The 21,269-nt window shown below is 44.8% G+C and overlaps 1 protein-coding gene across 3 annotated transcripts in view; it reads left to right on the forward strand.

Annotated features, from left to right (window-relative positions):
* The window catches only part of COL22A1 (collagen type XXII alpha 1 chain), a 766,089-nt gene that overhangs the window by 501,310 nt on the left and 243,510 nt on the right, over positions 1-21,269 (forward strand). For all 3 annotated transcript variants that reach the window (XM_033933743.1, XM_033933744.1, XM_033933745.1), the window contains exon 23: positions 16,743-16,796. In XM_033933743.1, the coding sequence (XP_033789634.1) occupies positions 16,743-16,796 (54 nt within the window). The remainder of the gene's footprint in view (positions 1-16,742; positions 16,797-21,269) is intronic.

A 21,269-nucleotide genomic window follows, 5' to 3' on the forward strand; every position in this document is an offset into this window, starting at 1 on the left:
AGCTCTGCAAACTTAAACAGGAATTGAATACAATTAAAGCAGCTTCCATCACTCCACAAAATCATACCAACTTACCACCTCTACCTCAAAGAATAAAACAGCCCAGGAATAAATGGGTCACAGTAGGCTCAGGAAGACTGCGACATGTAACACAGAAACATCCACCTTCACTAATATTACCTCTACAGAATTCCTTCGCTCCACTAGTGCACTGCGATACTCAGGAAAACAGAAGGGAGGTGGGACTTGAACCAATGAAGGAAACTCAAGAGAACAAGAGCACCCTAAGTACAAATAAAAAAGCCAAAAATAGAAAACTATTACTGTTGGGGGATTCCATCATCAGAGGCATTAACCTTGGAACACAGGGCGAGGAGACCAAAATAGTGAAATGTCTTCCAGGATCATCAGCTACCAGGAGTTCCAGGCAAATACTGACTATAATTAAGGAAGAAACTAAGGATTTTAACACTGATGTTGTTATCCATCTGGGAACAAATGAGCTGGCCAACAACTCCACACTTGCAGCACAGAAAGCTTTTCGGGAGCTTGGTGAGGGCGTGAAACCTTTTGTAAAGACTTTAGCTTTTTCTGAAATACTGCCTGCATATGGAAAAGGAGAGCAAAGAGTGAAAAACACAGAGGACTTTAATAGATGGCTCAGAGCCTGGTGTCATCAAGAAGGCTTCAGGTACATAGGAGGATGGGGAAATACATGGAAGGACAAGAAGCTATATTGCACTGATGGGCTACATAGTACTACAGCAGGAAAAAGAAACCTTGCAGAGAAATTTAGACAATATTTTTCTAGGCATTTAAACTAGAAGGTGGGGGTGGTGTATGTACGAAGGACAATTATAGAGACCACCCCCGGCAAAAGAAAAGATGTGATAGTAGTAAGGCTGCAACATAAGCAATATCAGCAACTCATTTCTTAGTATTGCAACGGAAAGTGAAACGACACAAAAATCCATACGAAAAAGGAGATTATCGCTGAAAAATAGCTGGAAAGCGATGACCACAAATGCTCGCAGTCTAAGCAACAAAGTTCATGATCTGCAAGCCCTGATATTAGAGGCAGATCTAGATATTGTTGCTATCACAGAGACATGGTTCAGTGAATCACATGGATGGGATGCAAACATACCGGGATATAATCTTTTTAGGAAGGACAGAGATGGTCATAAAGGTGGAGGAGTAGCTCTCTATGTAAAGATCAATATCCAAGCGACCGAAATGCAAGGGACCTGGGGAGAGGAAGAAGCGATATGGATTGCTCTGAAAAGAGAAGATGGAACTTCTATCTACGTGGGTGTAGTCTACAGACCTCCGACTCAATCGCAGCAAATTGATAAGGATCTGATTGTGGATATCCAAAAGTTTGGAAGGAAAGAGGAGGTTCTGCTGTTGGGAGATTTCAACCTGCCGGATGCGGACTGGAATGTTCCATCTGCGGAATCGGAAAGAAGTACGGAGATTGTGGATGCCTTTCAAGAGGCTCTGCTCAGACAAATGGTGACGGAACCCACAAGGGAAAAAGCGATATTGGATCTGGTCCTCACAAATGGAGAGAGTATCTCTAATGTTCGAGTGGGTGCTCACCTGGGTAGTAGCGATCATCAAACAGTTTGGTTTGATATAACGGCTAAAGTGGAGAGCGGCCGCCCGATACTTAAAGTCCTAGATTTCAAATGTACGGACTTTAATGCAATGGGAAAGTACCTGAAGAAAGAGCTGTTAGGATGGGAGGACATAAGAGAAGTGGAAAGACAGTGGTCTAAGCTGAAAGGAGCGATAAAAATGGCTACGGACCTTTATGTGAAGAAAATCAATAAAAACAAGAGAAAAAGGAAGCCGATATGGTTCTCCAACCTAGTGGCTGAGAAAATAAAGGCGAAAGAGTTGGCGTTCATGAAATATAAAAAAAACCCAAGAAGAGGAGAGCAGAAAGGACTACAGGGTGAAACTGAAAGAAGCCAAGAGAGAGATATGTTTGGCGAAGGCACAGGCGGAAGAACAAATGGCTAAAAATGTAAAAAAGGGAGATAAAAATTTTTTCTGATATATTAGTGAAAGGAGGAAGATAAAAAATTGAATTGCTAGGCTAAAAGATGCTGGGAACAAATATGTGGAGAGTGATGAGGAGAAAGCAAATGTGCTAAACAAATACTTCTGTTCTGTGTTCACAGAAGAAAATCCTGGAGAAGGACCGAGATTGTCTGGCAAAGTTACACGAGAAAATGGAGTAGATTCTGCGCCGTTCACGGAGGAGGGTGTTTATGAGCAACTTGAAAAACTGGAGGTGGACAAAGTGATGGGACCAGACGGGATCCATCCCAGGATACTAAGGGAGCTCAGAGAGGTTCTGGCGAGTCCTATTAAAGACTTGTTCAACAAATCTCTGGAGACGGGAGTGATTCCTGGGGATTGGAGGAGAGCGGATGTGGTCCCTATTCATAAAAGTGGTCACAGGGATGAAGCAGGAAACTACAGGCCGGTGAGCCTCACTTCAGTTGTTGGAAAAATAATGGAAGTGTTGCTGAAAGAAAGGATAGTGTATTTCCTTGAATCTAATGGGTTACAGGATCCGAGGCAACATGGCTTTACAAAAGGTAAATCGTGCCAAACGAACCTGATTGAATTTTTTGATTGGGTGACCAGAGAGCTGGATCGAGGACATATGCTAGATGTAATTTACTTGGATTTCAGCAAAGCCTTTGATACAGTTCCTCATAGGAGGCTGTTGAACAAACTTGAAGGGCTGAAGTTAGGACCCAAAGTGGTGAACTGGGTCAGAAACTGGCTGTCGGACAGACGCCAGAGGGTGGTGGTTAATGGAAGTCGCTCGAAGGAAGGAAAGGTGACTAGTGGAGTCCCTCAGGGTTCGGTGCTGGGGCCAATCCTGTTCAATATGTATGTAAGTGACATTGCTGAAGGGTTAGAAGGAAAAGTGTGCCTTTTTGCAGATGATACCAAGATTTGTAACAGAGTAGACACCGAAGAGGGAGTGGAAAATATGAAAAAGGATCTGCAAAAGTTAGAGGAATGGTCTAATGCCTGGCAACTAAAATTCAATGCAAAGAAATGCAGAGTAATGCATTTGGGGATTAATAATAGGAAGGAACCGTATATGCTGGGAGGAGAGAAGCTGATATGCACGGACGGGGAGAGGGACCTTGGGGTGATAGTGTCCGAAGATCTAAAGGCGAAAAAACAGTGTGACAAGGCAGTGGCTGCTGCCAGAAGGATTCTGGGCTGTATAAAGAGAGGCGTAGTCAGTAGAAGGAAGAAGGTGTTGATGCCCCTGTACAGGTCATTGGTGAGGCCCCACTTGGAGTATTGTGTTCAGTTTTGGAGACCGTATCTGGCGCAAGACGTAAGAAGACTTGAGGCGGTCCAGAGGAGGGCGACGAAAATGATAGGAGGCTTGCGCCAGAAGACGTATGAGGAGAGACTGGAAGCCCTGAATATGTATACCCTAGAGGAAAGGAGAGACAGGGGAGATATGATTCAGACGTTCAAATACTTAAAGGGTATTAACGTAGAACAAAATCTTTTCCAGAGAAAGGAAAATGGTAAAACCAGAGGACATAATTTGAGGTTGAGGGGTGGTAGATTCAGGGGCAATGTTAGGAAATTCTACTTTACGGAGAGGGTGGTGGATGCCTGGAATGCGCTCCCAAGAGAGGTGGTGGAGAGTAAAACTGTGACTGAGTTCAAAGAAGCGTGGGATGAACACAGAAGATTTAGAATCAGAAAATAATATTAAAGATTGAACTAGGCCAGTTACTGGGCAAACTTGTACGGTCTGTGTCTGTGCATGGCCGTTTGGAGGAGGATGGGCAGGGGAGGGCTTCAATGGCTGGGAGGGTGTAGATGGGCTGGAGTAAGTCTTAACAGAGATTTCGGCAGTTGGAACCCAAGCATAGTACCGGGTAAAGCTTTGGATTCTAGCCCAGAAATAGCTAAGAAGAAAAAAAATTAAAAAAAATAAAAAAAATTTTTAATTGAATCAGGTTGGGCAGGCTGGATGGACCATTCGGGTCTTTATCTGCTGTCATCTACTATGTTACTATGACTAAGCCTACTGATGGTTTGTTTGATTTATTTAAAACCTGGATCAAACAAACCACCAGTAGGCTTAGTCAATATGAATATTAATACCAAAGTAGCTAGTAGCTAAGGTTGTATGGTTTTTCCCTAGGTTCTTTTGGTAATTAATGTATTATCCGTTTGAATGATCTCATGATGAAGCTCAATTTTGAGTGGAACGGAGACACTCCGAAGAGCCTATGACCACCAAATCATTCGGGCTAGTAGATTTCCTGCCACTTCAACTGGAAAATGAAGTACTAATGCAAATAGAAAAGTACTGAAAAATATTCATATAAATTAAAAGTATCAAAGGAAGTAAAGTGCAAATATTATTCATTTAGGGGGACCGGTGAAACCAATCATAGCCCAAAAAAGGCAGATTTGACGAAGACAAGTTCTAAAAATCAGACTGCCGCGAGCACTTGAGGTTTCTTTATCCCCGATAAAAAATGGTTTGAAAAAGTACCTAAATTTAGGATGCCAGACTATGCTCGTATGAGGGGTTACCGGAAGTCCGGATTTCCCCGGACATGTGCTCCTTTTGAGGACATGTCCGGGGATCTGGAAGGCTTTTCAAAACTCGGCACTTTGTCCTGGTTTTGAAAGAAATCTGATGGAATGTGGTGACATCGCACGCACGCACGTACGTCATATCGTTGCATCGCATGCACGGGCACCTTCCTGTCTGACAAATAGGCAGCGGGAGGCCATGGGGGCAAAGCTGGGGCATAGCAGGGCAGAGATGGGCCTTGGGGGGTTCTAGGGGTCCGGATTCTACTGATGTAAAATCTGGTAACCCTACTAGTATCCTACTGAAGCCACATAGTTGGATCTATCTTGCAGTAGGTGCAGCTTTATGCAATACCAATGGGACTAGTTTATGGTTTATTGACAGCTTCTACACCGCTATTAATGACTGGGGAGTCAATTCAGAGCAGTTTACATGAGCTTCTGTAAAGGTGTTACAATACAGAGTTAGTGTTTTCTGAGATGGTTTTCAATATAGATACATTTATATAATAATCAATTATCCTATGTATATGCACATATAATATTAGTATCTTGTACTATGTCCTTACTAAATCCTATTTATTTGCACTCATATTACTTGTATCATGTTCTTTGTTCATCTTAGATTTACGTGCATCCTGATAAATCTAGTTATCTGTACTTTGTTTATCATATCCTGGCAAATGGAATAAATGCCCGTTTATCTTAAAAGCATTTTCTTACCAAACCTTTAGAAAAACAGTTAAAACAGTTTATGTTTTTGATAAATTTGTATGAATTTCATATCCTTGCTGATGTACCTCTGAATTGCTTTTGGTAATATCGCTGTCTGTATGCAGTCTCTTTTTGTTCTAAACCGCTCTGAACTGTTTGTGGTATTGCGGTGTGTACAAATAAACATATTATTATTATTATCTCTACTGGGTTCATCCTATCGTTTCCTAGTGGGGACCAGCCAGCTATCTCCTCTGTTGCATTATTAGTTAAAGTAGTCTATGAAGAGGATGGTCTTTATCCCTTTCTGTTCTGCAAAGGCACATACATGCTAATATTGCCTTTATCAAATAGGCATAATGCAGTAGTGTTACTTTCACATGTGATAAGCACCCTGTTATAAAATTACTCTCCATATACTGTATGATCAGGTCAGTATTCAAAGCCACTGTAGGCACTGATTTTTGTAAACTTTCTGCCCAGGGAATGGTCATTCAAGTAGCTAAACGTTATCCTTTATCCTAGTGGAAGCGGGTTTATAAATATTGCAGGGCCAAATTTAAATGTTTCTCAGTTATATGCATATATAACTTACTGGTCTTTAAGCACGTTACATTAACGGGTACTAGAATAGATAGATGTGTGTGTGTGTGTGTCTGTCTTCCTTTCTCTCTTTCTCTTTGGCCGCTTTCTGTCTGCCTGTCTGTCTTTTTTTCTTTCTTTCTGTTTCTCTCTTTCCTTGGCTGTCCACCACCACCCCTTCCTGCCTACCCTGTCCAGCAGTAGCCCTTCTCCCTTCCTTGTACCTCCCACCTGTCCAGCAGCACCCCTTCCCTGCTCCCCCTGTCCAGCAGCAGCCCTTCTCCCTTCGTTTTACCTCCCCCCTGTCCAGCAGCACCTCTTCCCTATTCCCCCTGTCCAGCAGTAGGTCTTCTCCCTAACTTTGACCTCCTCCCTGTCCAGCAGCACCCCTTACCTGATCCCATTGTCCAGCAGTAGGCCTTCTCCCTTCCTTGTACCTCCCCCATGTCCAGCAGCACCCCTTCCAGCAGGGAATTTTACCAGCCAGCATGGGACACCTCACAGCAGCCTCACGACACCCTCCAGCCATTCCTCTAGGCGCCAGTTATCAAGAGCGAAATCGCCACCGCCGCTCAAATCCCTGCACGCGCCAACAGCCAGTGCAAGCCGGAGCACACGCCTCAAGCCACCGTGAGCCGCAAATAGAATAAGGCCACGGAAGGACACAGCACGCTGTCAGGGATCACAGTCTCCTAAGTGTGCATGCGCACACTTATTATAGAGGATTCATCCAAGTCTGAGAATAGCAGTGTGAGATAACTTTATTCATTCAAAGTTATGTGTATATCCAGTGGCGATACTCATACATATATGTAGAATATATGTACAACTAGCCATATACCTGATCTAGTAACAGTTATACTGTACAACAACCATCCTGCTGAATATTTACCTTATTTTTTACAGTTGATGACTGGTCTGGTTCTACTACTGTTATTCATTGTTAAATAAATAGATCTGTAGGCTATTTCCTAGTTCTTGTGCTCCCTCTAGTGCTCAGGTGGGGACACTGCATTTTCTTGAGCATTCTACCCTCAGCAAATTGTTGAAATCTGAGTGCAATCATGCCAAATTGCTGGAGAAGCTTTCAGAACTTCTCTTTTGAAGTTTTACACTGGGCATTTGCACGGTTGCCAAATGTAAGGAGAATTATTCTATTCTTTCTATTCTGTTATTAGTACTACTATTACGGAGTTTTCTCTTGATTCAACGTGAATTACAAAATTAAGAGAACCTCTGAGAAGTTGCATAAAAACTTGATTGATAAGACAAGAAAGTGAAGATATTGCCCAGCTCTAAGGGCTCCTTTTACTAAACTGTTTTAGCGTGCGCAGAATTGCAGCACACGTTAGATGCATTGAGCTGGCGTTAGTTCTAGCCGTGTAGCGCGGGTTTAGCGCGTGCTGAAAAGGCTATCGCAGCTTAGTAAAAGGAGCCCTAAGTCTGTTATTTGATATAAACAAATACATTTTCAAATTCTTTCTGAAATGAGTATAAGAGTTAATTTGTCTAATTCGCAACGGTACATTGTTCAGACAAAAGCTGCCTGGTAAACAAATGTATATTTGTGAAAATATACATTTGGCAGACATTTTGCACTGATGGAAAGTTAGTTTTAAAATGATTAATACTAGGAGAAACAAAAGCAAAAGCATAATCCAAAACGGACTGCAGTAAAGCGCAAACAGAAAAAACTGCAGACAAGAGTACAAGATGCAGGCTGGGTTTATTTAAACAAATATATATTGCGGCTAAAGTCACCACCTTATACAAACCAGGAGACCCGACACGGTCATGGGGGGGGCTTTGCTTTCTTGGAAAGCAAGAAACAACAACGAAAGTGACCTTGGTGACCTTTGGTGCTCAAGCGCTTTATTGCAGTGGTCTTCAACTCAAACCCTTTGCAGGGCCACATTTGGGACTTGTAGGTACTTGGAGGGCCTCAGAAAAAATAGTTAATGTCTTATTAAAGAAATGACAATTTAGCATGAGATAAAACTCTTTATAGTTTACTAGTCTTATAGCCCGTTACATTAATGGGTGCTAGAATATATGTGTGTGTGTCTCTCTTTATTTCTTTCTCTCTCTCTCTCCTTAGCCGCTTTCTTTCTTTCTGTCTTTCTTATTCCTTGGCTGTCCATCACCACCCCTTGCCTGCTCCCCCTGTCCATTGTCCCTTCCTTTTACCTCCCCTGTGTCCACCACCACCCCTTCACAGCTCTCCTTATGCAGCAGCAGCCCTTCTCCCTTTGTTTTACCTCCCCCCTGTCCAGCAGCACCTTCCTTCTCCCCCTGTCCAACATTAGGGCTCCGTTCCTTTTTCTTCACCCCCCCTGTCCGTCAGCACCTCTTTCCTTCTCCCCCTGTCCCTTCCTTTTTCTCCCCCCCTCCTCCTTCTTATCCCTATGATACACTTACCTTGCTCTGCCCCTGATCAGAGGTTCCTGACAGCCGCCCAGTTGCACCCATTGGAAAAGTTCCCTCTGCGGCATCCCGCACCCCTCCTGACGCGACTTCCGCTGTCTTTCTTTCTGTCTGTCTCTGTCCCTGGCCCCCTTTGTCTGTTTGTCTTTCTGTATATCTCCCTGCCCCTGTGTCTTTCTTCTTTTCTTTCTGTCTCCCTTCCTTCCTCTGTCTGTCTGTACGAAGCAGCATTCCCTCCCCCTCCATTTCCCTCCCCCCACACCAGTTCCCTGTGCACCTGCCCCTGTGTCTTTGTTCTTGTCTTTCTGTCTCCCTTCCTCCCTCTGTCTGTCTGTCCAAAGCAGCATTCCCTCCCCCTCCATTTCCCTCCCCCACACCAGTTCCCTGAGCACCTGCCCCTGTGTCTTTCTTCTTTTCTTTGTCTCCCTTCCTCCCTCTGTTTGTCTGTCCAAAGCAGCATTCCCTCCCCCTTCCATTTCCCTCCCCCCACACCAGTTCCCTGTGCAGCAGCATTAGCGTTTCCTCTACCCCCTTTCCCTTCCCACAGTCGCGACTACAAACGCAGGCCCGAGTCCTTTGCCGCCCCCCCTTCCCTTCCCGCGGGCCCGACTACACATGGCGATTCAAGCAGCGTGTGCAGCAGTCTTCACACGCTGCTTCGGGTCCTTCTACTGGCCTGATTTACTCTGGCACGTCCGGAGCAAATCAGGGCAGTAGAAGGGCCCGAAGCAGCGTGTTAAGACTGCTGCACACGCTGCTTAAATCGCCAGTCGGGCCCGCGGTAAGGGAAGGGGGGGTGGGCGGCAAATGACTCGGGTCCCGGGCAGCGGAAAGTTGCTGGGCTCCTCGTTGGGGGCGCTGAGTGGGCGCGATCCCTCTCCTCCCAGACCCCCCCCCCCCGGTCCTGTCTCGGTCCCACTAAACCGGCTGGCAATAACAAAGCCAGACATCACGGGGGCTTTCCCTCTTGCTAAATCGCTATAGGCTCTGCCGGTCTCGATCTCGCCCCTCAAAATCAGGAAGTAACTTCAGAGATGGGCAGGATCGAGACCGGCAGAGCCTTTAGCAATTTGGCAAAAGGGAAGAACCCATGGCATCTGGCTTTGTTATTGCCAGCTGGTTTAACAGGGACAGGACCGAAGGCAGGACTGCTCACAATCCGGATGTGCCACAGGACTCGGCATTCGTCTTCTGCCAGTGACGTACTAAGCACGCATGCGCAGTCGTGCAGCCACAGCACTACAGAAAAGGGATCAGGGAACACGGGTCGCTAGTGCGCATGCGCGGGCTAGCATTTTATTATTTAAGATAAATCTTTCCTTTTGGCCAAGTCTTAATAATAATATTGTCATTTATAGCTAAAGAGACATATGATCAAGAAACTGTTTTATTTTACTTCTGTGATTATGATAAACATACAGAGGGCCTCAAAATAGCACCTGGTGGGCCGCCTGTGGCTCCTGGGCCGCGTGTTTGAGACCACTGCTTTATTGTGTAATAAGATTCGACACGATCGTGTTTTGGCCAAAATGGCCTGCCTCAGGAGTCTAAAACAACATATTTTAAATAACATGAAAAACATAAAGTTTATATATACATCAACATAATTAATGGTGTAAAGCATCAATTTAGAAAACTACATGAGTTTTCTATATTGATGTTTTCTACCATTAATCAAAAAAATGGACATCGTTAGATAGATAAATAAACAATAATATCAATGTACATTTATGGACATCACTGACATTCCTAAAAACATATGAATTGTATTCTGAACCACATCGTGGATTAATGATGATGCAGAAGACAAGTTCAAAAGGAAAGAACTTTCTTTACTATAAGAAAATATCATTGTATATGAATCCAAAAGGCTTAAAAACATTTAAAAATAAAGCTTTATTAAACCACATCTATAGAACAAGTTTAATCATAAACTAAAAAATTATAAAACTCTAAAATAAAGTAAACTTTTTTTTTTTTAAATTAAATAAAAAAGGAAACAACTTTTATTCAATTCCAATGTGATTTGTAAATGTGATTAATGAGCGGAATGTTAGTAATCAGTTGACAAGAAATTTGTCAGATTTGTAATAAAACATATACGTATATCTATAAGATATTTTTTAATATAAATAATACTGCTTATTATTTAATAATGATACTGATCCAAATTGATTGTTAAAAGACATACCTGAATGCTGATTGAAAAGTCACAGGCGGTCGATGCCTGTGTTGTAGTGTGTGCCATTATGTTATTGAAATCATTTTAAAGAAAAGAAAGAAAAAGACGCAAGAAAAGAGAAAAAAAGGATAGAGAAGAAAAACAAGAAAGAAGAGGGGCAAGGAAAGGGAAAAGGAAAAGAAAAACTGTTAACGAGTTCTTATTAGTGGGAAGGAGGTATTCTTGGTTTACCCCATTTAAATTTATTCTTGAGTTTGTTAAGAACAGACCAGTGGTCCATTGTGCCCAGCAGTCCACTCCTGCGGCGGCCCCTAGATCAAAGACCAGTGCCCTAATTGAGACCCAGCCCTACCTGCGTACGTTACGGTTCAGCAGGAACTTGTCTAACTTTGTCTTGAATCCCTAGAGGGTGTTTTCCCCTACAACAGACTCTGGAAGAGCGTTCCAGTTTTCTACCACTCTCTGGGTGAAGAAGAACTTCCTTACGTTTGTACAGAATCTATCCCCTTTTAACTTTAGAGAGTGCCCTCTCGTTCTCTCTACCTTGGAGAGAGTGAACAACCTGTCTTTATCTACTAAGTCTTTCCCTTCAGCATCTTGAATGTTTCGATCATGTCCCCTCTCAGTCTCCTCTTTTCACGGGAGAAGAGGCCCAGTTTCTCCAATCTCTCACTGTACGGCAACTCCTCCAGCCCCTTAACCATTTTAGTCACTCTTCTCTGGACCCTTTCAAGTAGTACTGTGTCCTTCTTCATGTACAGCGACCAGTGCTGGACCCAGTATTCCAGGTGAGGGTGTACCATGGCCCGGTACAGTGGCACGATAACCTTCTCCGATCTGTTTGTGATCCCTTTCTTAATCATTCCCAGCATTCTATTCCAGATACGGGAGATGGGGTGTTTTTCTCTTTGGAGACTAGAGTTCTAGTGTGTGGAGGTCAATTTGTGATGTTTCTATGGGGTGGGTTTGCTCCTTTTCTGAGCTCCAGGACCAGTATGAGCTGGCATCTCGAGACCTCTTCCCTTATTCACAGGTCAAACATTATCGGAGCTTCTTGGGAGAAAGACCCAGTTTGAACTTTCATTAGGCCCAAAATTGCAGAAAGGTGCAATAAAACATAAAACAGGACATTCAATGTCAGTATGAGAATGTGGCCTGGCATTGACTATTTGGGCACAAAGCTGGCGGTGGACAAAAAAATGTTCACTTTGCCAGTTGAATATCTATCCCTATGTTATTCAAGTCTGTCAATGAGATCATCTCTTCCTATAATACTACAGTTTTTTCTCCTCTGCTTTGGACACTCTCTCTTCTCCGATTCCCCTTTCATTAAACCCAGTTGCATTAATTGATTTTACCATGTGCTCCGGAAATGAGTTCCAGAGCGTAATTATATTTTGAATGGCAAAACGTTCTCTTGTATTTATTTTAAATGTGCTATGATATAACTTTATGGAGTGTTCCCTAGTCTTTGTACTCTTTGATAGAGCAAATAATTGATTCATGTTCACTTGGTCCACTTAGGGTTTTGCGCAGTTAGGGTTTTGTGGTCGCTGCCACAGTGTTGTGTCCCTCCATGCCAAATTCCATTTTCAAACACGGAGGCAGGGAACACGCTGGCGACTTTCCCCTCCCGTCCTCACTCACCAACCGCTGCCGACGCCACTGCTCCTCTTCAAAGTAGCCTGCTGAGGTTCGCAGCCAGCTGTAGTGAACCTTGCAGGCTGCTCTGCACCTCGGTAGCACGTTCCCTCTGACGTATGCAATCGTGTCAGAGGGAACGTGCTACCGAGGTGCAGAGCAGCCTGCGAGGTTCGCTACAGCCGGCCGGGATCCTCAGCAGGCTGCTTTGAAGAGGACAGCAGACGCAAACTACCAGGAAGCTGCATGCTGTACAGGGGGAGCAAGTAAGGAGTGCTGCTGGACAGTGGGAGCAGGGAAGAGGGACAGGGGGAGCAAGTAAAGAGTGCTGCTGGACAGGGGGAGCAGGGAAGAGGGACAGGGGGAGCAGGTAAGGAGTGCTGCTGGACAGGGGGGGCAGGGAAGAGGTCCTGTGGACAGGGGGAGTAGTGAAGGGGTACTGCTGGACACATGGGAGGTAAAAGGAAGGGAGAAGGGCTACTGCTGGACAGAGAGAGCAGGCAAGGGGTGGTGGTGGACAGCCAAGGAAAGAGAGAGACAGGAAGAAAGAAAGACAAGACAGACAGAAAGCGGCCAAGGAGAGAGAGAGATAGAGAAATAAACTAAACTAAACCTTAAGTTTATATACCACATCCTCTCCATAATTATAGAGCTTGGCACGGTTTACAAGAGCTTAAATATAGGAAGTAAAAGGATAAAGGGGTTGGGGTTGAGTACAGGGGGGAAGAGAGCATTACATTTTTGTGAAAAGCCAAGTTTTCAGGTGCTTACGGAATAATTGAAAGGAGCCCATATTCCGTAATGGGACAGTAAGATTATTCCAAAGCCCTGTGATTTTGAAGAGAGATTTTCTAAATTTTCCCGCATAGAGAATACCTTGTAGAGAGGGGAAGGATAGTTTATGTTTTTGGGTGAGCCTGGGGGAGTCAGGACTCGAGGAGTTATAAGATAGTGGAATTAGGGGAGGGAGGATGCCGTGAAGGATCTTAAAAGCTAGGCAGGTGCATTTGAAATGAACTCTGGAAATTACTGGGAGCCAGTGAAGTTTGGCCAGAAGTGGGGAGACATGATCAAATTTGCATTTTGCGAAGATCAACTTGGCCGCAGTGTTCTGGATTAGCCGAAGTCTTTGAAGACTTTTTTTTTTTAGTTAGACTTAAATAGATGGCATTATAGTAGTCTAGTCTGGAGAGGATGATAGATTGGACAAGGATGGCAAAATGTTGTTGGCGGAAGCAGGATCTTACTTTCCTCAACATGTGGAGGCAAAAAAAGCATGATTTTACCAAGGAGTTGATAGACACACATTTTATCAAGAAAGATAGACACACACATCTGTTCTAGCACCCGTTAATGTAACGGGCTTAAAGACTAGTATAAAATAATAATTGAAAAAAGAGGATTTACAAACTGATAATACAAATCTATGCGGACAAGACATTACAAACATATCGGAGACAGAAGGATAAGGGGGGAATCCATAAAATGTATAAGATAGAACATTTATGGGAAGCACATAAGGGAGGGAAGATCTTATCTGAGCAATATTCGAAAGATTAATTTTTAGTTTTTATCTGAGCTTGCCCAGAAGATAAAGTTTCAGATTTCAAAAGCATCAGTGACTAGGAAGGTTTTGATTTGAAATGGTTTAGCTGGTTTTCTTCTCTTATATAAGTTGGAATAGAATTCCAGAGTGAGGGAGCTGTTCCTGAAAAAATAGAGGTTCGGGTTGTATTGTAGTTTATGTGGCGAAGAGAAGGTATTGGAAGTAGATGTTGTGATTATGATCTGGATGGTGTGTAGGGCAGTGGTTCTCCCCAGCCAGTCAGGGACCCCCCAGCCAGTTAGGTTTTCAAGATATCCCTAATGAATATGCATGAGAGAGATTTGCATACCTGTCTCTCATGCATATTCATTAGGGATATCTTGAAAACCCAACTGGCTGGGGGGTCCCCAGGACAGGGTTGAGAACCACTGGTGTAGGGGATCAAGATCTTAAATGGGAGGGTTGTATTGGTTGAAATTAGATACGTCACAAACTGCTGGTTATGGTATACTTGTGTGTACATGGGCTAATGCAGGGGTGGGCAACTCTGGTCCTCGAGGGCCGCAATCCAGTCAGGTTTTCAGGATTTCCTCAATGAATATGCATTGAAAGCAGTACATGCAAATAGATCTCATACATATTCATTGGGGAAATCCTGAAAACCCGACTGGATTGCGGCCCTCGAGGAGGGACTTTGACACCCCTGGTCTAGGGCAGGGGTAGGCAATTCCGGTCCTCGAGAGCCGGAGCCAGGTCAGGTTTTCAGGATATCCATCATGAATATGTATGAGATGGATTTGCACGCACTGCCTCCTTGAGATGCAAATCTCATGCATTTTTATTGTGGATATCCTGAAAACCTGACCTGGCTCCGGCTCTCGAGAACCGGAATTACCTACCCCTGGTCTAGGGCGTGTTCTCCTGCATAGGCCAACAGGCATGGAATGAGATCCCTAAATATATACGTGAGCAGGGAAATTTGTAGAATTTAAAGAAATTATTGAAGAAGTTCCTCTTTTGTAAAAATGAAATATGAGAATTAAGTTTTTACGATAACTCTAAGCGCTGGTCACTGATGGGTTCTGATTGTCTGATTTGTTTGTATTGTATGTGATGTTGTTTTAGGGGTCCTTTTACTAAGATGCGTTAACTTGATTTAGTGCGTCCCTTAATTATTTATGTACTAGTTGTAACCCGCTTTGTATAAAGCGGGATATAAGTCAATAAACCATATAGCTATAATTTGGGTTATTCTCCCCAATGTGCATCACTTTGCAGTTGTCCACATTATATTTCATCAACCTTAATGGTCAAAGTTAGGCCTGCTATTAAAGTAGCCTATTTTGGCTTTTAAACAGTCAGTTAAATAGTGCTGAGTGTGTGTGGTGGTGGTGGTGGTGGTGGGGGGGCGGGTAAGTGTTCCCACCAGAGATTTTCTTTCTGGAAATGCACTGCTTCACTTTCTAGGCTATATCAGGATTAATGCAAGGGGGTGTCAGGTCAAAAGCGCGCCGAGACAAAGGTGCGCCCAGACAATTGAGCGCAGCATGCGCCGCCGCGCCGCTCTAAATTACTGTTTTTAGTGCTCTGACGGGGGGGCAACCCCCCCACTTTACTTAATAGACATCGTGCCGCGTTGTGGGGGCGTTGTGGGGGGTGGGGGGGTTGTAACCCCCCACATTTTACTGAAAACTTCACTTTTTCCCTGTTTTTAGGGAAAAAGTTTAGTTTACAGTAAAATGTGGAGGGTTACAGCCCCTCAAACCCCCCATAACGCCGGCACGATGTCTATTAAGTAAACTGGGGGGGGTTCCCCAACAAAAAACCCCGTCCGAGCCCCTAAAAACTGTAATTTAGAGCGGCGCGGCGGCGCGCGCTGTGCTCAATTGTCGGCGCGCGCTTTTGTCTTTCGCGCAGTTGTCTATGAACCATGCAAGGGAGTCACTCAATACATAGTTAAGCTCTTGAACTCTTGAGTGGAGGATATTGTTACAGCATTTATTGCATCTGGATTTTAAAAAGGTTTCAACGAGTTCCTGGAGGTAAAGTACATAGTCGGCTATTGAGATAGACATGGGGGAAGCCACTGCTTGCCCTGAGGTGAGTAGCATGGAATGTTGATACTCTTTGGGTTTCTGCCAGGTCCTTGGCCACTGTTTGAAGCAGGATTCTGGGCTAGATGGACCATTGGTCTGACTCAACATGGCTAGTCTTATGTTCTTATGCTTTTCTCTGGATGAAAGCTCATAATGTATAAGAACAGTGGGTCCAGGTTTCCAATGGACTTATCCATTTAGTAGGCACCACTAAATATATATAAAAATTGTCATACTGGGACAGACTAAAGGTCCATCATGGCCAATAACGCGTTTCCAACAGTGGCCAACCCAGGTCCCAAGTACCAAGCTAGATCCCAAGTAGTAAAACAGATTTTATGCTGCTTATCCTAGGAATAAGCAATGAATTTTTCCCAAGCCATCTCAAGAATGGCCTATAGACATCTCTTTTAGGAAATTAGCCAGACCTTTTTTAAACCCCGCTAAGCTAACTGATTTCACCACATTCTCAGGCAACGAATCCCAGAGTTAAATTACACGTTGTGGGAAGAAATGTGTATAATGGATGGCGTTTCAGCCATATTATCCAGATTGTGCCAACAAAAATCCATCTAATCACCATGGATGTTATCTGCATTATACCAGTTGGAGTTAAGCTAAAGTGAGGGTGGAACATCTGGCTCTACAGACAGAGGTGATATTCAGCCTTTATAGCTGTCCTAAACTAAGCTGCTCCACTATAGGCACTGCAACTGAAAGTAGCTGCTATATAGAGAGCTGGCAGCAGCCTCTGCATTCTACTTGTCCTTAATGTGGCCAACTAACTGCTCCAGCTGGCAATTGAAAATATGTGATTGCCGCCTCCGCTGCTGAAAATTGGCCCCAACTGTTTCCATATGCTGCATTTTGCAGGCTGGGTTTGCTAGGGAATATGCTTTAGAAGCCCTGTAACCAAACATTTTTTGATGACCTGTATTCTTTCTTTTTGCAGGGCCCACCAGGATTACTTGGCGATGCTGGACCCCCAGGGCCAGTTGGTCCTCCAGTAAGTATACAGTACTCCCCCCAAATTCATGGGGGTTCAGTTCCAGGAACCCCCCGTGAATTTCGAAAAAGGCAGGAGAGGGCAGCTGGAGCGCCGGAGGGTGAAGAAAATCACTCGCGGTCTGCTCCGACCGCCTCTTCCTGTGGTAAAGTCGGGCTACACCAATCAGGAGCTGCTGCGACACGCAGCTCCTGATTCGTGTAGCCCGATTTTACCACAGGAAGAGGCGGTCAGAGCAGACCGCAAATGAGCAAGTCCGCAATTCATGAACTGCGAATGAGCGGGGGAACTAGTGTATTTCTAAGGCGAGAATGCTTTTTCTGAACCGACTAAGAATTTGCATTTCTTTGTTTGCATTCAGGCTGCGAGCAGTGGCGTAGTTAATGGGGGAGGGCGAGGGGGTTGTCCGTCCCGGGTGCCATGCTGGTAGGGGCATCAGCACCCTCTCCTCCTCACCGACCCGTCCACCTCTTCCCACTCCTCCCCTTGCGCGCCCCCTTCCCTTCCTCGTAGCTCTAGTTGTTCACCGCCATGAACAACAACTTCAACATATTTCTCACAACCGTGTCAGCTCTCCCGCTGACATCACTTCTGAGTGCCGCGCATGAGAAGTGATGTCAGAGGGAGAGCCTCCAGGGTCGTGAGGAGCGCATTGAAGTTGTTACTTGCAGCGGAAGGGAAGAGGGGCACGCATACGGCATGGGGGAAGGAGTGGGGGCGGAGTCGAGGGAGGGGCACCTCTCTCCCTCACTACGCCACTGGCTGTGAGGCTGGCTTAAAGAAACGAGGGCACACAAAATCAGTTGAACGCGCTTTAGCCTATCTAATATAATAAAGCCCTAAGCGCGCATGCGCACTCCCACCTGCGTGCTCCCATTTTCCGTGAGCTGTAGGGACCCACAGGTAGGAGTGCGCATGGCAGTGCGGAGCCTGTCGGCCGTGGCAGCTCTTGCCGTCTGAAGAATAAAGCCAAGTAAGTTGCCGCCACCTCTGCCCGGAGAAGACGCAGTCAACCCATCTACCTGATATCCGTGACGAATCAACTCGCGCTGCTGTTTTGAAAGGGCCACCGTTCCTCCTACTTGTTCCCGTTGCGATTCAAGCAGCGTCTGCAGAACTCTACACACACTACTTGGGGCCAGGGAGAGAGACAGACAGCGGGAGGGAGAGAGAGACAGAAATAAAGACACACAGACATATATTCTAGCACCCCTTAATGTAACGGGCTAAAATACTAGTGAATTAATAATCCATGCAGAACTGATTTGCTGATGTTAAAAACAGTTTGGTTGGCAAAGGCATTTGAAACTAACTGATCAATATCCAACATTTGCAAAGTAAATCTGAAAACGATTCAAAAAATATGTCTACCTGTGCATCCCTAAAACGGACCTAACTTGATTTTGGTTCCTAGACTTGCCTGGAAGTTGGTTCGGTTGCGGACTGACAATTCGAGATGTGCAGTTGGAACAGAGAAACAGGTCCCATGCAATAACCAAGAATATTACACCTGCTTGATTTGATTAGATCAAGTTTCTGTGCAGAGAAATTAGCACAGCACACATCTTTGTCCCCCTGTCTGTTCCTTGTTTTCACAATATAGGGCTCCTTTTACGAAGCCGCAGTAGGGGCTTTAATCCATGCAACTTTTAATCACGCACTAACCCCCGCGCTAGCCGAAAAACTACCGCCTGCTCAAGAGGAGGTGGTAGCAGCTAGCACGGCCGGCAGTTTAGCGCGCACTATTTTACGCGTTAAACTGTTACCACGGCTTCGTAAAAGGAGCCTATAGTCTAAATATTGCTGAAGAGGAGCTCAGAGCTGCTCACATTGTAAAACCATTGACGTGTTTGGTTGCTGGACTAACGTAGAGAATGACACGGTGACAAAATTCATCACCGTCCCCATCCCCACGGATAACCGCGGGAAATAATCCCATGTCATTTTCTAGTGTCTATTTCAACCTCGGTCCTTCTACACCAGCATTCTTCAAAGCAAAGCTTGAGGGTCAGTGGCTGTGGCCATTCATGCTCTGATTCTTATGTGAGCCAAGGATAATGAAGCCATTGTGACATCACTGATGTGATTGACTCTTAGGCACTGGTGGAATGAGGCATTATGACATCACAATATCTGCTCTGGATACCAGAGACTGTCATTCTGTAGTGTCTGTTTCAACCTCAGTCCTTCTACACCAGCATTCTTCAAAGCAAAGCTTGTGGGTCAGTGGTTGTGGCCATTCATACTCTGATTCTTCCCTCTCTCCTTAAAGAATGGCATGAAGATGGTTTCCCGCGGTTATCCGCGGGGACGGGAACGGTGATGAATTTTGTCACCGTGTCATTCTCACAAGTCTCCGCACCCCTCGCTGTTCTGCGAGATGCTGGATGCAGCAATTCTTGGCCGTGGTTGAACTTGATGGAAATTGGATTTACAGAAGATTGTGAAAGTGCCGATAAGATTATGTTGTAGATCATGTTATGCCGGGTTTTATTGTAACTCGCTTAGTAAATTGGAATAAGCGATTTATCAAATCAAAATAAAACTTGAAACTTAAATAAACTTGTTTTCCTCGGCTTAAACAGGTGCACCTGAATATTACGCCACATTGAGTTGCTAAGTGTGATTCTATATATAGCAGTTGCCTTTTAGAGACTCCCGCTAAGCGCCAATCTGATCAAAACCAATTTTGAAGGCACCACATATTGAATTACGGGTTTTAGGGTCCGTCATTATCAACTTAAAACCAGATTTCAATGATAAATTTCCAGGTTGCAGTAGACCCTTAGGGCACTGGCATAGAAAGGGAGAGGTCTGCCCCGGGCGCTGTCGTGCTCAGGGCACAGCACCCCCCCCTTCCCACTCCTCCCCCTGCCACGTGTGCGCCCCTTCCTCTGTACCTTTTTAACTTCGGGGCGAGCCACCAACTCGCTGCCTGCATTGACGTGGTGCTCTCTCTGACATCACTTCCGGGACCCGCGTCTAGGAAACGATGTCGGAGAGTGTGCCAAGCCGACGCAGCCAGCGAGTTGGTGGCTGCTCACGCCGAAGGTAGGGGGAAGGGGGTGGGCGGCAGGTGGGCCGGGAAGAGGGCAGGGGAGGGTTGCGCTGCTGACCCTGACTACGCCACTGCCTCAGGGGCTGGTTCTGTAAGCGGTTCCTGCCGTGCCAGGTGCCTAGAAAACGGTCACTGCCGAGCGTCAATCACGGACAGGCTCCGCTTACAGAATTGAGGCTCGCAAGGACTCTGGGCGCCAGCAGTGAAGGCCAGGATTTTACGGGCCTACATTTCTGGTACCTAGGGTCCTTGCAGAATCATAGCCAGAGGCGCCTCAGTGAAAGCAAAGTCTGGCACCACCCCTAAAACACATCCACTTATGGGCTTCAGCGTCACTAGGTGGTGTTAGGCTCCTTGGACCCAGCGCAAAATTTTTCTAAATGAGTTTTTAAAATTGTTTTTTAATTAGTGTGACCAATTATTGTGCCAATTAAAACACTTAAGTTAGGTGCTGGGAGGCATAATCTAGGCACCCATCGGTGCTTAACTTTCGGCAACTTTTTGAGAATCCGGCCTTCTGTGCTTTCCATCATCTGCTGCCCCAGGAGACAGATAGTGGGAACATGCACAGTAACAGAGTAACGAAGCAAATAATGGCAGATAAAAACCAAAATGGCCCATCCAGCAAGGTCAGTTCCATGAAGGTTAGTTCCTTTTAAAATTTATCTTAAGAACATAAGTACATAAAAATAGCCTTACTGGGTCAGACCAATGGTCCATCAAGCCCAGTAGCTCGTTCTCACGGAGGCCAATCCAGGTCACTAGTACCTGGCCAAAACCCAAGGAGTAGCAATATTCCATGCTGCTGATCCAGGGCAAGCAGTGGCTTCCCCCACGTCTTTCTCAATAACAGACTATGGACTTTTCCTCCAGGAACTTGTCCAGACGATGGACTTTTCCTCCAGGAACTTGTCCAAACCTTTCTTACAAATCAAGCAAACTGCAGAAAAGAAAAAAAAAAATGAAAATACAAGATAAACTCACAGGAAATGTCTTCTGACATAAATCATTGCTCAAGTCCTCAGTTCCAGTGAAGATCCAGTATCAAACAGGAATTTCAAATATAATCATATAAACAATTGAGGAGAAAGAGCCACTACTTACATTAGGTGATTCGAGAAGCTCATACTCCTTCTCCTGGTTATCTCACAGAAATTATTTTGTTAGCCAGAAAGCAGGTTAAATGGGAAAGATCACAAAAAACATATTTAGAAGGCTGGTGGTTAATTGTACTGTACACTTAACATGGAAATTTTAAACAGGAAGAAGAACCCAGATGAAGAACTCACAACATAGAAATCAAAATTGCTTCTATCTCCTGAGTCTCGTGACACACATCAGGAAACATAAGTACCTTCAAATTATATCCCATAAATTGCTTCCTTCTATTTTTTTTTTTTTAAAGAAAAATGTTG

This window comes from Geotrypetes seraphini, chromosome 2 (assembly GCF_902459505.1).
Source record: "Geotrypetes seraphini chromosome 2, aGeoSer1.1, whole genome shotgun sequence".
Classification (NCBI taxonomy): Eukaryota; Metazoa; Chordata; class Amphibia; order Gymnophiona; family Dermophiidae; genus Geotrypetes; species Geotrypetes seraphini.